The 21,586-nt window shown below is 36.2% G+C and overlaps 1 protein-coding gene across 1 annotated transcript in view; it reads right to left on the bottom strand.

Moving 5' to 3' along the window:
- Nucleotides 1–21,586, bottom strand: part of PALS1 (protein associated with LIN7 1, MAGUK p55 family member) — a 58,422-nt gene that overhangs the window by 23,658 nt on the left and 13,178 nt on the right. Inside the window, exon 2 of the mRNA XM_051791409.1 lies at nt 5,315–5,819. Coding sequence (XP_051647369.1) covers nt 5,315–5,677 — 363 coding nt within the window. The 5' untranslated portion in view covers nt 5,678–5,819. The remainder of the gene's footprint in view (nt 1–5,314; nt 5,820–21,586) is intronic.

Below are 21,586 nucleotides of genomic sequence, written 5' to 3'. Positions count from 1 at the left end.
AACACTAATTAAGGTAGCCAATGTCTCACCAGGAAATTGTGTACACAATATACTGCTTACCACATGGGGAGAAATATCATTTGGAGAGAAGGATAAAGAACACTCTGCAAGTGAGAATATTTGCTAAACAGGATGATGTCAGCTGGCAAAATTCTCATCTAGTGAAGTATGCAGAGAACTAAAGCATCTCTGCAACTCATTCTCTCAAGTCTGAGGAAGGGCACTATTTTCAAGCATTAAGAAAAAAAGGTGTGTAAAACAGATGTTACTGTATAGCTCCCATTGATACCTATTCAATTAATAAACACATCAACTCAAAGTTCTGTTATTTGTTACTTTTGCTGGATTCAAAAAGCACTGAGGTGCTAGAGAAGAAACTGACTTTTTCTAACTCATCCTGCAGTTGTTATTTTACTCCATTATTTCTGAATTGTCTCTCCTTCCTTACATATCGGAAAATTCAAATACATACACATATACACACATAATTCTTTCTAATACATACATAAGATATAAATTCATATAGAAAGACATATTACACTGTATCTATAACAAAAACATCCTGTTCCTAGATACCTTTATATATTCTCTTTTTGGTACTTTGCCAGTTCCTTCTGTGCTGCCCTTCCTTACAAACTACCACAGTACTCTCTTCCCCATATAACTCCTTTCTATAGTGAGGCTTCACCTGCTGGATGCCAAAGCCTTATACCAAGTGATTTCCCACCACCACAAAAAAGCAAACAAATATACCCCTCAGCACAATTATAAAAGAGAAATAATGCTTGAAAGGAATGAAATGAAATATTCCTCAAAAGATAGCAATTTCCTAGTCACTTGTTTAATAAAAAAACCATACACATAAAACCACATACAAATCTGGCTTTATGCATGCCTAATTCTCTCTAGGTTCCTGTTTCTAAATTCTAGATTACAGATCAGATTTTGGTGCAGAGTTTGGTTTTCTTTGTTGGTTTTGGTCTTTTTAAAATAACAATAAATTTTAAAAAAAGCCAGGTAATGAAAGACTCCATCTCTAGCTATATCCCGTTGAAAGGTTGTCTTGAGGAAAAAAAAAGTTCAGTAAAAGACTAACGTCTGCATTTACTCACAGAAAAGTCAGGGGTCTTTTGCAGAATAAGTCCATTTTTTAATCGTAGATCAATCAGCAATCAAATACTGATTTTTGTCAAGTCTTCTTTTACAAGAAGTGTTGCAGCCTTTTTTCCATTAGACTATGAAATGGCTGGAATGTGACTGAGCACTGTGCAATATATGCATTAATCAAAAGACTGCCAGGGCAGAAGTATGCAACTGCAGGGGAGGACCCGCGGTCACAGCTTAACATGTTAGATTAGAAAATAAGGAAAAGAAAATAAATGTTGTTTATCACCTAAAACAAAAAGTTAAGAACAGCAAGCTTAAGAAGATGGGTTTTATTATATGTCAGCACCAATATCTTCATTCCCAAGCCTTTTTATAGATCTCTAGAGTACTCTATGTGCTGGTGCCATCACTTTAATTCTCCAAATATAACTTGAATCATGGGGCTAAGAAAAAGGAGGTTTGGATAAAACAATATTTCTGAAAGTCTACTTATAACATATTTATAAGTAAGTTTTGGCCAAGGTATAAAAAACAAAAAAATAGCCGGCTTTTCCCCTAAAAAAACATTCACTGAAGTCAGAAAGGACTTACTTCCGTGAAATGTCAGTTACTCATTTAACTAAGTTACCTGTATGAACAGTAGCAAACAAAAAGAGTCTACATTTTATAGAAGCGTACTGCTGTGAAAAAGTCTGTTAAATACTTATATGCACATGTTCTAGGTGCAAGGAATGTTATTTCTATTGAGACAGCTGTCTAAATCATATACTGTTTTGATAATAAACATGCCCTTTAAAATTCTTTTGATTAAGTGTCCTCCTTTATTTTTGTAAATAAAATCTGATTTGTTTAATCTAGTCTGCCTTTTTTTTTATGAAGAAAACATTAAAGACTTGGCAAAGATCTGCCAAATTAGACATTGGTACTTAAAAAATGTTTTTAAAATTAAAAATACAGACACACAGGTCAATATTCTCACCTAAAAGACGTATCTTCAGAAGAAGCTCTATGGATTAACACACGTGCACACACACAAAATAAAATCAGTATTGTAAAAAATACTGAACAAGGGTAGTTTAGCACCTCCATAATTCACTAGCACCTGTCCAGGCTTATTTGGGGTTTTCTAATCAAGCTCAGAGATTTGTGAAAGTGACTAAGCACTCTCACCTGGACAGCAAAACTGGAAAGAGGGAAAGAGCAGGAGCAGTGTAGATCAGAAATTCAGTAAAACCAAAGAGACAACTACAAAAAGTTCACATGCTAGCAGTTGTTTTTTTAATAAAGTTATAAGCTAGTAAGTTCCTTGGAGACCAAAAAGCTGTATACGTAAATTTAAAAAAATCTGGCCTAATTCAGGTTTTGAATAAAAAAAGCAAAAGTATTAACAATAATGGACTCAAATCCCCTCTACGAATCTGTATTATTCTGTGAGTGTATGTGTATATAAATACATATGGAGAAGACAATATCCCTAGCCTTGATACTAATCAGAAACAGACACCTTTCCGGGAAAAAAAAGTATTCTTCCTTTGAAATTCAGCATTAGTGTCAGATGTTAGAAAGATTACTCCAGAAACTGGACATATGCTTAATAGTAGAGGAAAATTTTGGAAGAGTTCAAGCTACTGCACAAGCACTTTGCTAAATTTAAAATTTAACCTAGTTTTCATTCTTTAGGGACTATAGATGTTAGAAGACCGCAGTGTTTCACTTACAACTATTTTCTCCTATGTTTGCAACAACTCAACATCACAGTTGAGTACAATCAAAAGCACCACTCTTAATCACAGAGTGGGTCATTTGGTCCAACCTCCCTGCTCAAGCAGGGTCACCCTAGAGCACATGGCACAGGACTGCATCTAGACAGTTCTTGAATATCTCCAGTGAGGGAGACTCCACAACCTCTCTGGGCAACCTGTTCCAGTGCTCAGTCACTCACACAGGAAAGAAGTTCTTCCTCATGTTCAGGTGGAACTTCCTGTGCATCAGTTTCTGCCCATTGCCTCTTATCCTATTGCATGGCATCACTGAGAAGAGATTGGATCCATCCTCTTGTCACCCTCCCTTTAGATACTCATAGACATTGATGAGGTCCCCTCTCAGTCATCTCTTCTAAAGGCTGAACAGGTTCAGGTCCCTCAGCCTTTTTCCATGAGAGGTGTTCCAGTTCCTTAATCATCTTTGTTGCCCTCCACTGGATCCACTCCAGGAGCTCCATGTCTCTCTTGTACTGAGGAGCCCAGAACTGGACACAGTGCTCCAGGTGAGGCCTCATCAGGGCTGAGTAGAAGAACTGGATCACCTCCCTTGACCTGCTGGCCATGCTCTTCCTGATGCACTCCAGGGTACTACTGGCCTTCTTGGCCACAAGGGCACACTGCTGGCTCACAGAGCGCTAAACTATAAATCCTCTCTTATTCAATCTTAAGTCTATCCGATCCAAACGATGACAAAAACCAAATTTTAATTACAAAAGTAGAGTTTTTTCTTGTGGACAAAAATCACCTAGTCATTTTCCTTCAAGATGCATCCTATATCCTATATTGCTATTTCCTAATTTACCTCTTTCCACATACACACCTCTGTATTCTTCCTGTCTCCAGTGTTTGGTGTTCCTCTTTTCTTACATCAAATTCACAGAATCCTACTTTGATTCACACCAAGCTCTCCCCTTCTACACTTGCTGAGCCAAAACTAGTTTCCTCCTTCCAGCTTTTCACAAATACTTTCTCTGACAATCCCTCAGCTTCTCCTGCAGCCTGTACCCTTTTTAACACCTCATTGAAAGATTTTAAACCCCACCTTTCATCATCACAGTCATTTCTTCACCGTTATCTCTTCTGTTCAAACAGCTTCAGTCTATTCCAACTCCTTACTGGTTCTCAAGCATATCAGACCCATACATATTACTCCTTTCTCATCCCTCCTAGCTTCCATGGCTATCTGTTTTGCCCACTAGGCCTCCCTCCAAGTTCTCAGCATCTCAGCCATGAAAGCCAGCCCCAGCTTTCTAATTCCGAATTACTCTTTCTGTCCTTTTGCAGTTCCAATTTCCAATTCCTCCAGCAGTAAGTCTTCAGAGCTTTTGAGCTTGATTAGAAAACCCCAAATAAGCCTGGACAGGTGCTAGTGAATTATGGAGGTGCTAAACTACCCTTGTTCAGTATTTTTTACAATATTGATTTTATTTTGTGTGTGTGCGTGTGTTAATCCATAGAGCTTCTTCTGAAGATACGTCTTTTAGGTGAGAATATTGACCTGTGTGTCTGTGGCTAAGCAAGTCCCAACTGAAGTCACTTCTACTGTTTGATGTCCATCTTTGCATCCTCTGCTTCGTGCTCCCTCTAAGAAGCGAATTTCACACTCGAATACCTAACACTTCACAAAGTTAATGAGGGAATTTCCTTCTTACAAAGAGATGTCTCAGAGGGAAGCTGACAAGCTGTGCACTAAAACAAGGCACACCTGCCTTGTTTGTAACTGACCCTACTTTCCACAGGAGGTTGAACAGGATGACTTCCTGATGACCCTTTTAATCTAAATTTTCCTAAAGAGGGATTTGTACAATAAGGATTACCAGAGGCTATGGAGCCGAGACATGTCTTTAGCAGAAGTGTTGCTTGGGCACACAAATAGATGAAGTAAAAAAAGAATAAATTGGCAATTTCATAGCTATTTTTCACTCTGTGTTCTCAACTACTGGTCAATAGGAAAAAAAATTGCAAGAATGTTTAGTGTAGCCCAAAGAAAGGGCTGCCTTTTTAAAGCAGTCTGGATCTCCAAACAGGTATAGATTTGGAAATCTGAACTGGACTCCTACAAACTCCAAATGCCTCTTTTTCACTCCAGTGACACAAAGTATTTTATGGTAATAGATACTTACGTTTGAGGAAGAAAGGTTAGAAACTTTTTCTACACAAGCACAGTTAAAACAATGACAGATACGAAATGGAAAGTTTCAGCATCTACTTCTTCAAAAATTCATTGTTTCCTGAATTCATCAGTTTTGAAAAGCCCCTTTGCTGAGGCACATAGCCTGATGTTTGACTAAATAAAAAAACCCAAGCCACCAAAAATCCAAAGGACCAGACTTTAAATCCGTATAGGAAAAATCAGCTGACTTAGGTTTTCAGTGGCCTAAAAGAACATTAATATCAACTAAATATTTATTCCATTAGCCCACTCCTGCATTTTACCTACCTAGTGTCTTCACCGTGTAATGAGGACTCTCCAAAACAATTCCTTCTTCTGTGTCAAATATGGGATTATCTATACCAGTTTTAGGAGGAATTTGTGCTAGTTTCTTTAGCCTCATGGAAGCAGTAAGGTCCAGTTCTTGCTTCTTTCCCTCTTCTTCCCGTCTGCGCCTTATGTCTTCCTGTTGCTGACGGATTCGCTCAAGTTGAGCACTCCGCCGCATGGGCATCATCCTGGAGCCCAAATCCCCAGGGCAATCAACAGCCATTTCTCTGTGCTTCTGAGGTTCCTCAGGAGATGCAAGATCCACATTTTTTGTCTCACTGTCAGAATCTTCTGTGATATGTCCATTCATATGAGAAGTTGTCATGATTATTTGTAATAACACGCTCTTCAAACACAAATGTTGCTATTCGGCCAGTTTTCGTTATGATGCTGTGTGAAATCCATCATAAATTCAAAAATGCTTCCCACCCATCACAAGACGCTTGAGAAACATCCGGGAGGAAAATCTAATGAAAGATATTCAAAAGAAGTTAATGAGTAACTGCATTAATAAGAAAACACCTAAGGTCCCCAGGCATCGGGACAATGGAACTTTTCGTCCACATTTACATAGCACTTCTTCCCCTACTAAGAACTACAGAATCCTTATAAATCTTTTCCACACATTTTAGTAAACTTCATGTGCCAGTGTTAGAAAAGGAAGCTGTTTAAACTAATATTAAAGCCTCTTACATTCCCCAGTGGAAGCAGTGGCGATTCTGCACTTAACACAATTGCAAACCAGCAGTTTTCTGAGCATTTCCACCCAGTCTGAATTTATTCTTTCATTCTAAAAAATTCTAACACAAACCATGCTTACAATCCTAGAAACACTAAATGTGAAAAACTTGTTATAAACAACATACTCATAAGTAGTTTAGGATGTTATACGCAAGTAAAGATATTTGCCTTTACTGTTCATGAATTGAGGCATTTTTATGTAAACATTGCTTCCCAGGTTCAGAGAAGACAGGTCTGGCATAGAGTTCTTCCAAAAGATACTATATAAGTGGTCTGGAACTGCACTTACACATTTCCAAATAAAGTCCTAGGAAAAGGGTTGGGCAGTTCTGGTTAGGAGCTACTCTTAATACTTCCTATAGGTATGCATTAAAGCAGGAAGAATTAAAAACAAGAGTAAAAATCCTTGTGTGGGTGTACGGATGTATGGATTTGACAGAGAATAACAATTAGTTTCTACAGTCAAGTAGTGACGTTCTACTATACCCCATCCATCTTAACCTGGTTTCTTATTTCTGATGGTTCAGGCTAAAGAACTTAATTGTCTTGATAAATATTAACCACTCAGCTCCTGAATATACTACATATAACAGTGAGTTTTGTACCACATCGCCTTTCTGTATTACAAAGCCAGTGATTCAATTAGATTGAGGATAATGTAACGTCATAAAATTAATAGATAGTTGTGTACCATCCTAGCAATACACTTAATTTTCCAAGTTACTTTTAATCTTTTTTTTTTAAGTTACTGAAAGGAAATACTAGAAAATATCTCCAAGTTTTATTATACACTAGATACACTGGAAGTACTGAGACACAAAACCCCCCAAAACAACCACCAACTTTCTTAAACTGAATGTTTGTGTTTGGAGGAGTAAGAGAAAGATACTTATGCTGTAATTAAGTTAAAAATTAAATATCTGTAGTAATGTTTTGGAGGAGCAGCAATAGAAACTCCTACGCAAATTTCTGCCAGCTTGCAATTCTAAGTAAGTACAGCTTCTCATTTTCATAAGGAGTAGCACACAGCTACATACAGCAACATTGAAACAATTTCCTGTAATTGTTTCCTGTCTAGGCAATACTAAAATAGTTATTACTAAAATCTTTGAAGAAGAAAATTAAATTAAAACATTGTATGGTAGTAAAAATCCCTTTTTGGCCCTTAAAAGACACTTAACTGTACTGCATTGATGTGTTCAACATTCCCACATTCAGGAAAAAAACATGCAACAAAGAAGTCGACCAAAACCTGCATGGTACTGGGGCCAGCACTGCATGTACTTCACAATGATTTAGTGCCTATAAACTTTCAGATAATGTCCAACTTAAAAAGAACAGCTTTTCAAAGAATAATATCACAAAGTTAGCATTCAGACAGGGTTAATATAAAGCACCATGTTAAAAAAAAAACAGTCTCAAATTCAGAGAAAGGCAGATAACAATTAAGCAAAATGATCCTCGGAAAGCCACATTTCCCCTTCTGAAAGGGCAACTTCACTGTACAGAAATACCAATCCCAAAAAGGGAAGTCTCATTAGGTACAATAAAATTGCAAAGAACTCTAATTTAACTGTGGATGGAAGATTAATTCAAATTCTTTTTCATCCGCATTGTACTGGTCATAGCTTGTCTGAAGACTTTTCAAAGTTACACTCATCTCTTTTCAACTCTGACAAGCTGAAAGAAAACTCACATTCCTCACTCTATATGGTACAACCAACAGGTGTTGAAACAGTTCGAGGGAATGAATAATATCCATTTAATCAGCACTAAAAAAGTCAAAACCAATATCTGAGGATATGCAGCAAGTAAAATGCAACTTTACACTCCAGCACGTGTAAGCTAAATGACGTCACACTCACTAAAGAATCTTAATCAGAAAGAATCATCAGAAAATTAAGTGGATGGTAAATATTTAATAACTGATCAAAAATATTTACAGTGAGATTAGCTACATCTCCTCCATCAAATTTAAAAGTACCAGCTAAAAAAGGGCACACTTAAACCTCAAATATTTGTATATAGAACGAGAAGATTTAAAACCCCTTTAGTTTAGTAATAAGCACTGAAGACCAGAGAAACAAAAATATAGTCTGAAGTAAATATTAACAGGCAACTTTAGTAACATTGCTTACACTTCAGTATAAGCTGCATGCAAGACACAAAGAGTATATAAATTCTTGGAACAGGGTAACCAAGACATTTAAGTGGCCTGTAATAATAGCTGCTTACTTTCAGTATTTAAGATCTGAGTCAATCAGGTAAGAAAGAAACAAAAGTTACAGAAAATGAGAACTCTCCTGCAGTCACACTTTTACAGCAATAGTCAGAAAACCACAATAAAAATTTAAAAGAGTTTCGGAGTATAAATACAAAGCATTTTAGATTTCCCAGAAAGCCAAATACCTCCGAAACAAGCAATAAACAGTACAGCAAAAAACCCACTCCAATAATACAACAGATGATACAAAATATCATGGATCGGGCAGCCTAAAATTTGATGTTACTGAAACATCAAACCAACTACATAAAAACCAGGTCCCCCAAATATAACCAGCTGGTAATCCATAAAAGCATAGGCATGCTGGAAGTCTGGAATGCTGAACAACTTCCTTTAATCAAAGAACTTCTGAAAATGGGTGACCCCTTCCAAGCCCAAGCCCATTCTTCCTTCTACTGTCTCAAGTCTGTGTCAGCCATCACAAAGCCTCATCTCCAAGAGTTCTGGAAAAATACTACTGCCCAACTGTGACAAATGAAATAAGCACATAAGGAAAAAAATTCAGATAATCTCTGAAGTCCCTCTCTACAATGGTCCTAAGAATGTAAACTGTAAAATATAAGACATGACAATGATAAAATGTTAACCTGGTCCTCAAATTAAGGGTGTGGTGTAGTTGAGCTTAAAAATAAGATTCAACTTAAGGCAGGCACCAAGAACATAAAATTTTATTCTAACCAATAAGCATGGCATCAAAAGTCTTACGATGAATAATTTCAGAAACTCTTGGTTTTTCTTTCTGAAAGTTTCTTTTGCAATTTTAAAAATTCCATGATAGTGACAATAAGTTGTTATACCAAGTCTGTTCTCTGCAAGTTGTAGATCATCCAATAAAACAGCTTTTCAGGCCAAGAGAAGTTTATTTCGTTAAATTAATACTTAGAACTATGGAGGACAATTTACAGACATATTCAATAATACAATTTTTACTACTTCGTATGTACAATCTATATAACAACATTTGTAATTAAGAGAATTCTTTTCCACTTTAGAACTTGGTAGTAACAGTTTCTATGTTTTCTAGATATGTACAAGTCTCTATTACACAGAGTTTGGTTGCTCAAAGTTTAATAGGGTTAAATCGTGGCTTTGACCATCTTCCTTTGAACTGCCGATATCTAATTGGGGAATCAGGGTTTCCACATGACATGTAGAGCTTTCCAAACAAAGGAGATTTATGGCTCTGTCTGTCCAACTTCATATCACAGGTCTTACCAACACAGTCCTGAAAAGCACATGTGAAAGTCTCTTCTTCACAGATTACTTTTACTTTTGGCCTACAGAGGAGAGTTTTTATAAACTGATAATGTTAGTACAGCCGTTGAGAAAGAGCACTTCAGTCACTCTGATCACCATCAGGCATCACATTCTGACTATGAAGTAATATCATCATCAGATTCTGACTATGAAGTAATTATAAACAGCAAACAAACCATATTTCTGATGAAAGTTCAAACCAGCAAAATTAAAGAAAAAACCCACAACTACTGTGTAGCTAACTATACCTGCTGCTCTCAAAAATACTGTATTTTACAAGCCACCAATCATTCTTCATGCTGAATTCTAAGAATGTCAGGTTCCTATCATCTTTTTAAACACCCTGAATATACAAAACAAAGCACAGACCCTGAAAGCTCTGTCAAAGAACAAACATACATAACTGTGATCACCTCGGTGTGCAACGTAGATGCTGGTATAAAATACATACTGACAGGGACAGCAACAGAAGTGCTGTAAAGTGGTTTACATTTTCACTTGCTTTCTGGGGACTGTGGCTGGTGTGCATAGCAATCCTAATTGCTTTAACAACTAAATTCTGTACAGTAAAATTAAATTTGTTTTGCTTCAGCAACTTCCAAAGAGCAAAAATGACATTTTCTGGAGGATGAGGTTTTGTGTTACATTTGGGTGGTGTTTAAAATTCTTTCAGTGCTAGAAGTATGATTAGATCTGATAGTTCCCTTTGTAAAATTCATTAAAGCTACAAATTCTGAATGACTGCAAGGAAGTTCAGTGCTTACCTCCAACTGAACGTCATTAGTTATGGCACAGATTAGAGTATAAAAGCCCAGCCTACATCTGTAATTATAATATAAACACAAATATATATTTAACATCAGCACAGTGCAAAAGATTTATCATCAGCTTAAAGCCATATACTACGAGAGACATGGCATATTAAAACTTTAATTAAAAACAACTGGAAGATGAATTCTAGGCTGCTGAAGTGAATTAGAAGTTAGATTAAAATCACACACAAGATGTTTCCTGATATCTGAATTACTAATAAAATATGAGCAAAAAATTATGCTACAGATTTCTGCCATGTATTATATTAATGGCTCACATAATGGTGTGCCTTTTGGTATTTTTACTCAATATTTCAGATTTCTAAGGAAGCAAAACCTAAGTGGTAAAAATTACAAAATAACAAAGTAAAACACCTCCACAAATGGAAGCTCAGTGTAGAAACAAAAAATAATTCCAAGCTTTCCTTGCATCATCTCCCATGCACCATTTTTTCTTCAGTGGTGAATTTTTTTCTTCAACTGAATCTCCAAAGAGACTTGGAAGCCAATTACATAAATCAAAACACAACACAAATCACGTTACACAGCATAAAATTAATCAGTATCTGATGAGAGTTAAAGACTGGAGTTTATGATAGAAAATACTTCAATATTTCCTATGAAGCTTAGTAGTACCTGAAATAACTGGTACAGACTGGAGCAGCCTGATGCTTTTCAAAAACAAGTAAAAGTTACAAAACCTCTGATAACTTGATACTTTTTTTCTTTAATTTAAAAAATGAAAATTTAATGGAAAAAATAATTATCTTTACACTAGCTCTGCAACACATTCTTGAATGTGACTTCTGGTGCAGGTTGGTTTTTTCAGTCTACTATTATTATTTAGACTATTCTTTCCTGTAATTAGATGTTCCAGCATAGACTTGGTATTGGAAGAAAACTCTTCCTTTAATATCCAGCTGACTCTTAGCTCTAGTAATTTCAGAACAGAGTTCACAATTACACCTGGCAAGCACAGTAACTCTGTACAATGTGAATTTCAAAGGGCTTTCAGACATGCCAAGAGGTTTTAACATTCCATGCTCACTTACATGTGCAAGATATGTGGATCAACAGCAAAAATGAACGTAATTATCATCGTTAGCACTTTCTAAATAACAAAGCACTTTCGAAATAACAATGTTAACTTACAACTTTAAAGCACAAAGAATTAAAGCACAAAGAAATTGATGAAACTGAAAACTGAGATTCTAAGATTAGATTCCACTTTCATAAATTTTATTAACAAATTGCTCAACATGCAAGCCTGGGAAATTATAAGTGCATTTTTGTATCACACTGGTATTACATTTAACAACTGTGGTCTATTTAGACATTTAATTTTATTAGGTTTGTTTATCTGTTAAGGCAGTGGCACCAATCAAAAAAGTGACAGCTCAAGAACTGGACAGTCTACATTATCAACTTCAAAAGACACAGGTCTACTCCCTACAAAAGACATATGAACAGTGTTTTCATGAAAAAACATGCATTGATAGAAGTACATCATGTCAATCAACATCCACATCCCCAGCACCTCTCTACAGCAACTGCACCTTTGCAGTACAATAGATGGAAGATACTTTTGCAGCAGTCATATGAAGAGGAATGAACAATTAAAGCTTATTTAAACTCTTGCTAATCTCTCTGTGAAAAACATACACTGCACACTCCATTAGCAACAACCTTCCTTGGTTAGTATTGCAGCAGTGAGCTCCTTTAATCAGTTAAAAGTGACAGCACAGATCAAACAGGAAGCTTTCTTTAGTTGTAACAAATCTGACTTTCTACTGCATTTATCAATACTTTTTTTTTTCAGTTACGCGAATAACTAAAATGATTCCAAAGTTGACTGAGATTAAAAACTGTTGAAAACACTAAGAATAAATATTTTACATGCCATAATTTCTTCTTCATTTAAAATATACACAACCACTTACACATCATCATTAATTTCTGCTTTTTAGACCAAATGAAAGATAGACAGCAAGGGAAATAAAGTTTCAGCTGGGTTGAGAGGGAATGACAACAGAAACAAATTTGAACAGGTCTCAAGGAGGTTATTGCTAAAAATCACAGCTAGACAGAAAAACTTAAAAGACTCTTGCCAAGGTCATTTAAGCATATTTTACAATTCAGTAATATAGTATTTAGGTTCTGTACATATTTTGCCATCTGTTTTCTCAATAAAGCCCTGACATAGTCGAACACTTAGGTGCTGACAAGCCCTAAACTGTGGTGAGGAGCACAGCAGAGGGCAGTCTCTGCAGCAATTAATGAGAACCCGAGAAAAAAAGAACAAAACTATTTCAAAAAGGAGCTCACAGAAACATCCAAACTACAGCTCATTAAATGGTCTGACATCACATCACCCCAAAACAGCACACAGATATGCCACCCTAGCATCCCACTATGGTTTAGATTAATAGGCTACAACTATGCATACTTTTGAATATCCATATCTAATCAATTCTTTAGCAACAACAACCCCTGTGACAAGAAACAATTATTTTATACATAGATATGAGTAGATAAGATGGATGTCTCCAGGCTGCAATGAAAAGATGACAGAACAGTGAAAATAAAAAGGAATTACTTTAATTTAGCAGTTACTTAAAATGTTTAGAAACCTTCAAGCATAACAAATGAAGACTAAAGAAATTCCTAGAATTCCAGGGATTGTTAACAGATCTCACAGGGCAGCAAGAAGCATGATAACAAGACAGTCATTTCTTATCACCTATTCACAGTTTAGACTTCAGCTTTCATTGTCTTAAAAGTAAATATGCCTGTCCTTGCTTTAAACAGGGATTATACTCTTTCTGAAATTAAAAATATTGCTGCTATTTTAGTTCTCTAGTAAGATTCCCCTACCCCTTTCAAACTGTATCCTTGTTCGCTCAGGCTCTTGCACCCTGGTCTCATTTTAATCTCTGTATTTTTAGCATGTTATTTTTATGCCAATGCTTGCCACTGCTTCAGTAGTAAGAGTAAACGTTCATGGGTACTAGTATGTATATGACACTTTCACTTCAAAGAGGTGACTGAACCGAAACTAAACTAATCCCAAATTAAACTGAAGATACAATTGAAGTTCCATAATTTCCATCTCATTTGACATTTAAATTCATACAAAATGGTATTAGTTTAGTCCTCCATAGCAAGTTATCCTCAAGCTGTATTTACAATACTCTAAAAAAAGACAAATTTCTTCCTTATTTATGTTTTAATATTCCAGTACCCACTGAATTTGATAAACATATTTAGAAACATAACCTAAAGAAAATGGGAACATAGCCATTTCTCTAAAGCTTTTATCCAAAACCTCCAAAACATTAGCTATCTAATTCAGCAGTCTTCAGAGAGTATACAGGGATCAAGACTGTCTTCTAATTTTATATGATTGAGCTATAGGCTTTGCAAGTTCAAAAAAACAAAAAGTCTCTCACCATTATGTAACAAAGATTCATGTGCTAGCTTCTTTCATGTGGACATCCTCCTCAGGCTCTTTTCAACTCTATTTTGCAATATTAACTGAATGTGTCTCAGCAGTAATTTTTAAGTTTTTTTTAAGTTCTCCCTAATGATTTAACCTGATTAGCCCTGTCATTATACTATTCATAGGTATGTGGGAGGGGAGAGGACAAGGATCTTCTGACTCTTTTTTTTCTTTCCATGAAAGTAAGTTGAGACTTCTAGAGACTGACATTATGAAAAACAGAACATAAATCACAAAATTATACAACTGATGGATGATCTCTGCACTTCACAGAACTCACAGTCACTTACATACCACAAACACAGAACAATCACATTTCATTTGAGCTCTTCTCTTGTTATTTATAGGATAGAAAACCCTAAACCACAAACTATTTTAGCTACTTAGATCTCTGATGCCCCAAGTTTTTCATTCCTAAGCTCATCTGAGATAATAATGGTGACTGTTTCACTGAGCAAATCCCTAAAAAACTGCTGTATAAATTTTAAAATTTTCCTTCTGAAGTATTTTCTCTTCATGGACATAATTCCCTAAGGTTTTCTCTTTCTAATTAATATAACCTGTAGCTGATTTTTCAGGAAGACACTGTAAGCAAGGCATACCAGCCATGCATGTTGATTTTTTCCTATGATATCTGTTTCGATATTACAACTATGATGAGGTGTCCTGTAAGACGAAGATGTCAAAAGCCCTTGCTACTACAGAAGAAAGAAACCATCCTCAATCAGGATAAGCTGAATGGATAACTATGGCAAATATAACCCCCAAAGAACCGACTGGTGACAGTCAAAGTTTGCAGAGGATTATGCTTAACTGAATCTGTGCCCATGAAACCTGCTGGGATTCTTCTCACTCCTGAGAAGGCAAGTAGAAAAGTCAGAACTCAGAATTTTGCAGACTGAAACAACTATTCAGAATTTGCAGTGCTGTAGTTTCTTAATACTGTGTCAGTCCCATTGCAAACATTTCAGTAATTTCTTGAGGGAACTCACATAATTTATGTTTGTGCGCAGCTAACTCCCCGACTGCTAGAACAGAACAAAGCTGACTAGGCTTTCAAGTGTGCCCTACTTTTGCATCCTTCCAAACAGAATTCATAGTTCATGAATTTATGACAACAACCAAAAAAGATACTGTCAGTATGATTGTTTGGACTGTTAAGCTGTGCTAGTTTTGCTGCTGCTAAAGACTTGCAGTCTCATACCTCCTGACTGTTCCCTTACCCTCTCCACTTTTGGGCTGTACAGCCAACACCTTCTCTCATAGTTTTGAAGCCTGTCAAAGCCATCACTAAGTCATTTTAATTCAACAAGACTGCAGAATGTCATAAAACACTTTTGTTTGTTCGGTTTTGGTCAAATTTGCATGCTAAACCAGATCATAATACTCTGAAAGGTGAAAAGACTGACACAAGGGCTAGGAGCAAGTGGTTGAGACCAGGGAGGTAAAGAGGTGAGGACAGAGACAAGCAGCAACTCCTCACCCCAGCAGCAGAGGGACAACTCCAAACGGGACTGCACTTCATGGAACCATATTCTGTGAGTTCATCCACTTCCCCTCACCCCTCAAAACATCTCAAACAACTACCCATTCTTTTCATCCTAAAAAACACAAACAAAATCCACAAAAAACCCCACCACAGAAAAGCAACCACACACCTACAACCATTTGCATCTCTTCCTGATTATGTGAACAGGACAGTTAAAAGAAAGTATTGGTTTCTCTTCAAAAGCATTCTCTGAAACACTGTGGGTGTAAAGCACCACAAAACTTGCATTTCTCTTTGAGGATATTTCCTCTCAAATAAAAATGATAAATTAAACACCCAAGTGTTTAACATGGTGAGTTCAACAGCTGAACATCTCTGCACATTCATTACTTTAAGATACTCAGCTAGTATTCTCAACCTATTGCCTTTGTGTAAATAGTATAAACACACCAGATGAGAATCCAGGACTCAGAAGCAAATGCCTTTTTTTTTTTTTTTTTTTTTAGTGGACAGCAATAACAGATAAATCTTAATTTTCTGGGTACTTGCAGCAGAAGGCATAAAACAGCAACCTACTAGATGAACACTAACAGAAATAAAAAAATAGTACCTCAGGCATAAAATGGAATTTATATATGGATAACAACTTGAGAATGGACAAAATTTAAAAATCACTCTTTCTAGCATTTATCCCAATGAGCTGTTAAACTTGAATGAACAATTTCAACCATGACCAAAGAACTTGTGCTGATTTCTTGGTCACACTATAAGGCAAGGCTGATGAACAAACTTATAGCATCTAGTAACTTAAAACACAGACCACAAGGAAAACCCATAGAAAAATACTTTATGTAGAATATTACAAAAATTTCACTATAGGATGTGAAAATCAAATGCTCTGTAAATAACCAGACGTCATAATAAAAATGCATGAGAAAGCTTCACAAGGCTATAAAGACATAACATTGTAGAGGCTTTCTGTGCCTTATAAAAACAGCCTCTTTCCTATTAAATCTAAGTGGACTCTTGGGCCTAATGTTAGCAATCCGTTACACAAATTAAGATAAAATCCTGACAGGAATGAATTCACTTCTGCAAACTCAATTCAAGAACATAAGCACTGTGGCTGCAGAGCTCTTTCACAGTTCCAATCTTTCACTAAATCAAAGAAAGTACATTTGATTTCTGAAACCTTGTTAAAGCACATGTTCTTTTTATTAAGAAAACATTAGAAATTTGTGATAAATTCACAAGAATGCAAAACTCCTTTCTATGCAAAGGCAGACAAATTTTTTTAGTTTGTATTGGTGCAATAATCCTGTCCAGAAAACCATGTCATCACTTGAGCTGTTGAACTAATACATATTAAACATCACTATGCAAGTCAGGGAAAAACACTGGCAAGCTAAGTGATCTAAGTCCCTCCTCAGAACTCTCAAATCATGGTAAGAAGCAAAGATTCAACACTTAGGAAAGTGCAATTCAGCTGAAACGATCAAGGAGTGAATCTTTTAGTGTAATGAACTTCCAACACATCATTTGAACTCAATTCTTACAGTAATCAAGCTGAAGATGACTCTTCAAACAGTGGTGGTGTAAAATCTGTTTAAAATCTTTTCTTTCTTTGGTAGCATCTTTAAAGCCTTCTTCCCTTCACCAATTTGTGAGTTGAAAGCTGAATACTGTATTTTGTTTCTTATACAAAAAAAAAAATCTCAGTTATCTTTAATATTCTTTGTCAGTGAAATGGATAAATAGTGAAATGTATGTTAACCCATACTATACGCTTGCTTGTATTAACAAACCCCCAGTAACTCATTAGAAAACAAAGACAAAAGCAAAACCCCAAAAAATCTCAAAACTCAACATAAATTTTGTCGCATCATTAGAACTCTATAAAATAGTTTGACAACTAAAGTTATCAGACATAGTCTGACAACTAAAACTTGTTCCATAAACTCATATTATCTACTACTACCCACTGTAATTAAGAAAATGGTAACAGCAAGAGAAAATGGAAATCTTGATCCAGAAACAGTCTTCCTAGTCTTAAGTACAAGTTCAAAATTCTTGTCCTTGCTTTATCTTTCATGCATTTTTATTGTGTCACCCCTGAAACAAGTTCCTCAACAGAAAAGTAGAAAACAGATAAGTTATTTGGATGTCGCTTTGAAATGAGTGTGCATAAAAAATAAGCTGAATCAAAATCTAATGGATGCAAGATAAGAAAGCTTCTCTACAACAGTTTTCCTCCTGGTGCTAATATCAGAACTCAGCAATTCAAATAATGTGTAACAGGAAAATAGGAAGAGAGGTAAGACCACCTTCAACTGATGAATGCAGGATATCTTTGCATTTTACCACTGAGTAAATTGCATAGGTATTACACAAAAGGGCACTAAACATTAAGAACACCTTCAAAACATTTACGGAGCAATACTTGGAAGAATCCATCACACACCCAACCGCTTAAACAAACACCTAAAGATTAAGCTTGCACAAGTCACATATAACAGTGACACAAACACATTTATAAGCATTACACCAACACAGCTGATAAATCTCTTTAAAGAAAACAGCACAACACTTTATTACCCCAATATCTATAACTTGGTCATCAGGTACTTCTGAATCAGAAGGAACTCAGAGTCCCAAATCCCGAAGATGTGAACGGGAAACTGTCTCATTTATAGCTACTTTAGATGGCAGTGACTTAATCATTATTTAGTTTCATTCCAGAATCACCGTAATTTAGACTCCTTTGGAACCCACTTATTAGAAGTTTGAGCTTCATAAGAACATAATGATGCCACCCAATTGAACACAAACTGCTATTACATTCAAAACTCTAGAGCCAAATTTCCCTAATTAAGCTTATCTAAGAATGTAAGCAGCATATTTGGCAGTTCTCTTTTGGGTTCAATAATAAAGTCTTCAGTAAATTAGTCTTTAACAGGTTTTGCTATACTAATTCTTTGAATAAAAAGAACTGTAACACTGGGCATAAGGTATTTCTTTCTTAAATTCACATTTATGTAACTGTAAAAATGTGAACTTTTGAGTGAAAGTATTACTTAAGTCCTTCAGCAAAATGAGAATCCTGGATGCTGCCCTCTCATGCTGAGACCACACAGACAGGTGTTTTCCTCTAGAGATGGAGACAAATCAGTAACCTAACACCAGTCTTATGTACAAGGCTGCACCGGCACTATGATACCGAAGCATTCTGGAAACTGTTACAGTTATGAAGTTATCCTATCATTACTAAAATGTGCCACAAATACTGGCATTCACCATCAATAACAGTCAGGACAGCTTGAAATATTCTTAGTGTTTCTGACCCAAAAGTGGTAGCCTTGCCCTACTGCAAAACCAAGACTTCAACTGCTGCTCCAGACCACCACCAGAAGCTGCACACAATATGAAATGCTAAGGAGGACCCAACTCGTTTTTCTCTGAGAGGAGCCAGAGAAAAGAATGAAAATGCAGGGAGGAAAATGGGGAGAAAAAAGGGAAGAGTCTAGAACCAAATGATACAGAGAGCAGCTCATTATTGAAGAAACCAGAGTAATTTTTTCATTCAAGCAGTAATCAAAAGAATAGCAAAGTAGAAGTACTCTAGATTCCCTGCTTATATAAAAAGCAGAATTCAGTGTCAAAGGGCAAGGCTAAGATGACAGAACAGACAGCAAGAACACTAACTGGATATGGGGCTCAGGGCCAATATCAGCATTTCAGTATGCTGCTTGGGAAGCTGCCACTGTCTTTACACAAAGTTTTTCAGATCAAAGAGGTCAGCCAAATGGTAACAGAAAAGAGTGAAAGCTGTGGTCCACTGGAAGAGATAAACTCTGTTTCCTCTCTATGACAGGGGAGTAGAAAGAAAGAAATAAAGCATATTTTCTCTGATTTAGGTATGAATCAGAAATGTGATGAAAAGTAAACTGAAAAGGTTACGTATGTAGAAATTAGAACTACCCACTCTGGTGCATTTATCTTGTAAGTAATAAGAAAAAGCAACAAATTTTGAAGACAAAACTCCGAATATCACTGTGAAGCACTAGAGCCATAACAACAGCACAACACTCTTACACCTTCACTGCAGTGACCCTAAGAAACAGGCAGACCCAGGGTTTATCCAGACCCTAACCATAGCATCTGACAGGCTGCAAGTACTCTAGTTACTACTTGTCTGTGCATTCGTCACTGCTACGTTTGAAAATACTTGGTCCTTCCTTTACCTAGCAATTTGAGGAGCCTTGACCAGCTGAAGTGGAAGACTAGTTTTCCTTAGCATACTTTGCCAAGATTTCCCAGCAGCAAATTGTCCCAATGCACTGGAGCAGCACAGCTGGAAACCTCCAGGGTGCAGCAATACACACAACCCATGCCTCAACAAGCACATATATCCATGTTTCAGAACAATCTTGAGTTACAGCCTCTACTTTTTCCTACCAGTTTTCTCACTTCAGTTTAGGATATGATTCTGCAAGATGGAGACACCTTTTACCTTATTCCAAAACTCCCTTCCCCACTTACCTTTACACTGGCTTTGGCATCACTAGAGCTCTCCATGAGGCGTCTTATTGGAATAAAATGGCTGAAAATAAACCCAAGAGAAAGATACCTCTCATTCTCAGTAGCAAAACGCTGAGACCATGAGAGATCATCTACATATTAAACAGTGGTCTCTCCATCACCAAAACAATTGCATTTTTGATGACTTACAGATTTTTAAAACCTAACTGTTATAAACTCTTATTTGGTATAGAGTAGACCGTTTATACCCCAAAAAATCATACCAAGTCTGCACACAAAAAATTGTATGTGCTTGAGTGTTTAAGTGATAAAACAAATAAAATCCAAAACCATTCCAGAACAGTGCTGCGTGATCAGCAACAAAGGATTCAGGAATAGAGATGCATCTCATGGTATTTGCCTTCTCCATTTTAGAAGAACTTTACAAACATGAATTTAAGACTAGGATTAGGATTTTTGGGTCCCACATACAAATGGGATTTTCTGGGCTTTGGCAAAAATAAGAACTATAGAATCTATTAGAATGCAAGCCAATAATGTCACCCAATACAAACAAGACTACTACTTAAGCAGTGTTTTCTTGATGTCTACCTGAATTGTTGCAGATTATTTTAAATTACTTGCTGTCAGTGACATTTTCTTAAACGTACTAGGTCACATTATGAGGAAAATACTTGATCCTTTCATCTAAAAAAAGAAACTAGACTAGTCTCCATTAAGATAAATGAATCAACATAATTTATAGAAGACAGGGAACACTTCAGCTTTCTCTTATGTAAGGAAACAATGCAAAGCTTTCACCCAGAATAGGTTTTGCTTATTTTCTTAAAAGAACCAGAAGGGTCTAGAGATCAGTAGTGTAAATTTGAAAGACACAACAAGATTTACACACGAAACAAAAGAAATACACAAATGGATGTACAGATAATGAACAGGCTACAGAAGTTAATTCATGCATTTTTAAATAAAAGGTTATTTGACAAACGTTAAGAGCAAAAAAGTGGTTTGCTTACAAAAGTCTTTAAGATTTTATTAAAGCCAGTGCACAAAAGGAACCAAATAGCTGTGTGAACTGAAAAAGACATGCAAATATAATAATATAATTTTAGTCAAGCCATCACATAACTGTAGCAGATAAACAGTATTGTTAGGGTAATGCTGCTGGCTCCCTTCATCCCTCATGTCAAGGGGAAGGGTGTCAGGACCTCAGACTGTCTCAACAATTATTTTTTTTTAACCAGTAAATTTTTTTTCGCTACAGGACTGAGGGAGTATAATCAAGAGGACTGACATGACCACAGGTCAATTAAAAACAGTTTGCTAGCACAATTTTCAAAGTACCACTCCGTATAATGGCTGAAACAAAATCCATTTTAAATCTAAAATAAAAATATTGTAGTCCAAGTGACCAGTAAGAGACTTTGCATAGCAGCAAAGACCATAGATATGAATTTAGAGGACTAAAATCAAGTGACACTGGGAAGTTCTTGGGTCAAGCACAACTGACCGTGGCCTAAAATTAATAAACCATGCTAAATTTAATTTCTGTCCCTGCTATGCTAACTAGGCTCTCCAAGTTCTTAACAACTTATTAGCTCAGGCACCTGCATTTT

Source organism: Manacus candei, unplaced genomic scaffold (genome assembly GCF_025592945.1).
Source record: "Manacus candei isolate 608988 ecotype Guabito, Panama unplaced genomic scaffold, ASM2559294v1 h1tg000033l, whole genome shotgun sequence".
Taxonomy (NCBI): domain Eukaryota; kingdom Metazoa; phylum Chordata; class Aves; order Passeriformes; family Pipridae; genus Manacus; species Manacus candei.
The sequence above is the reverse complement of the archived record's forward strand: the minus strand, read 5'-3'. Positions and strand labels throughout refer to the sequence as shown.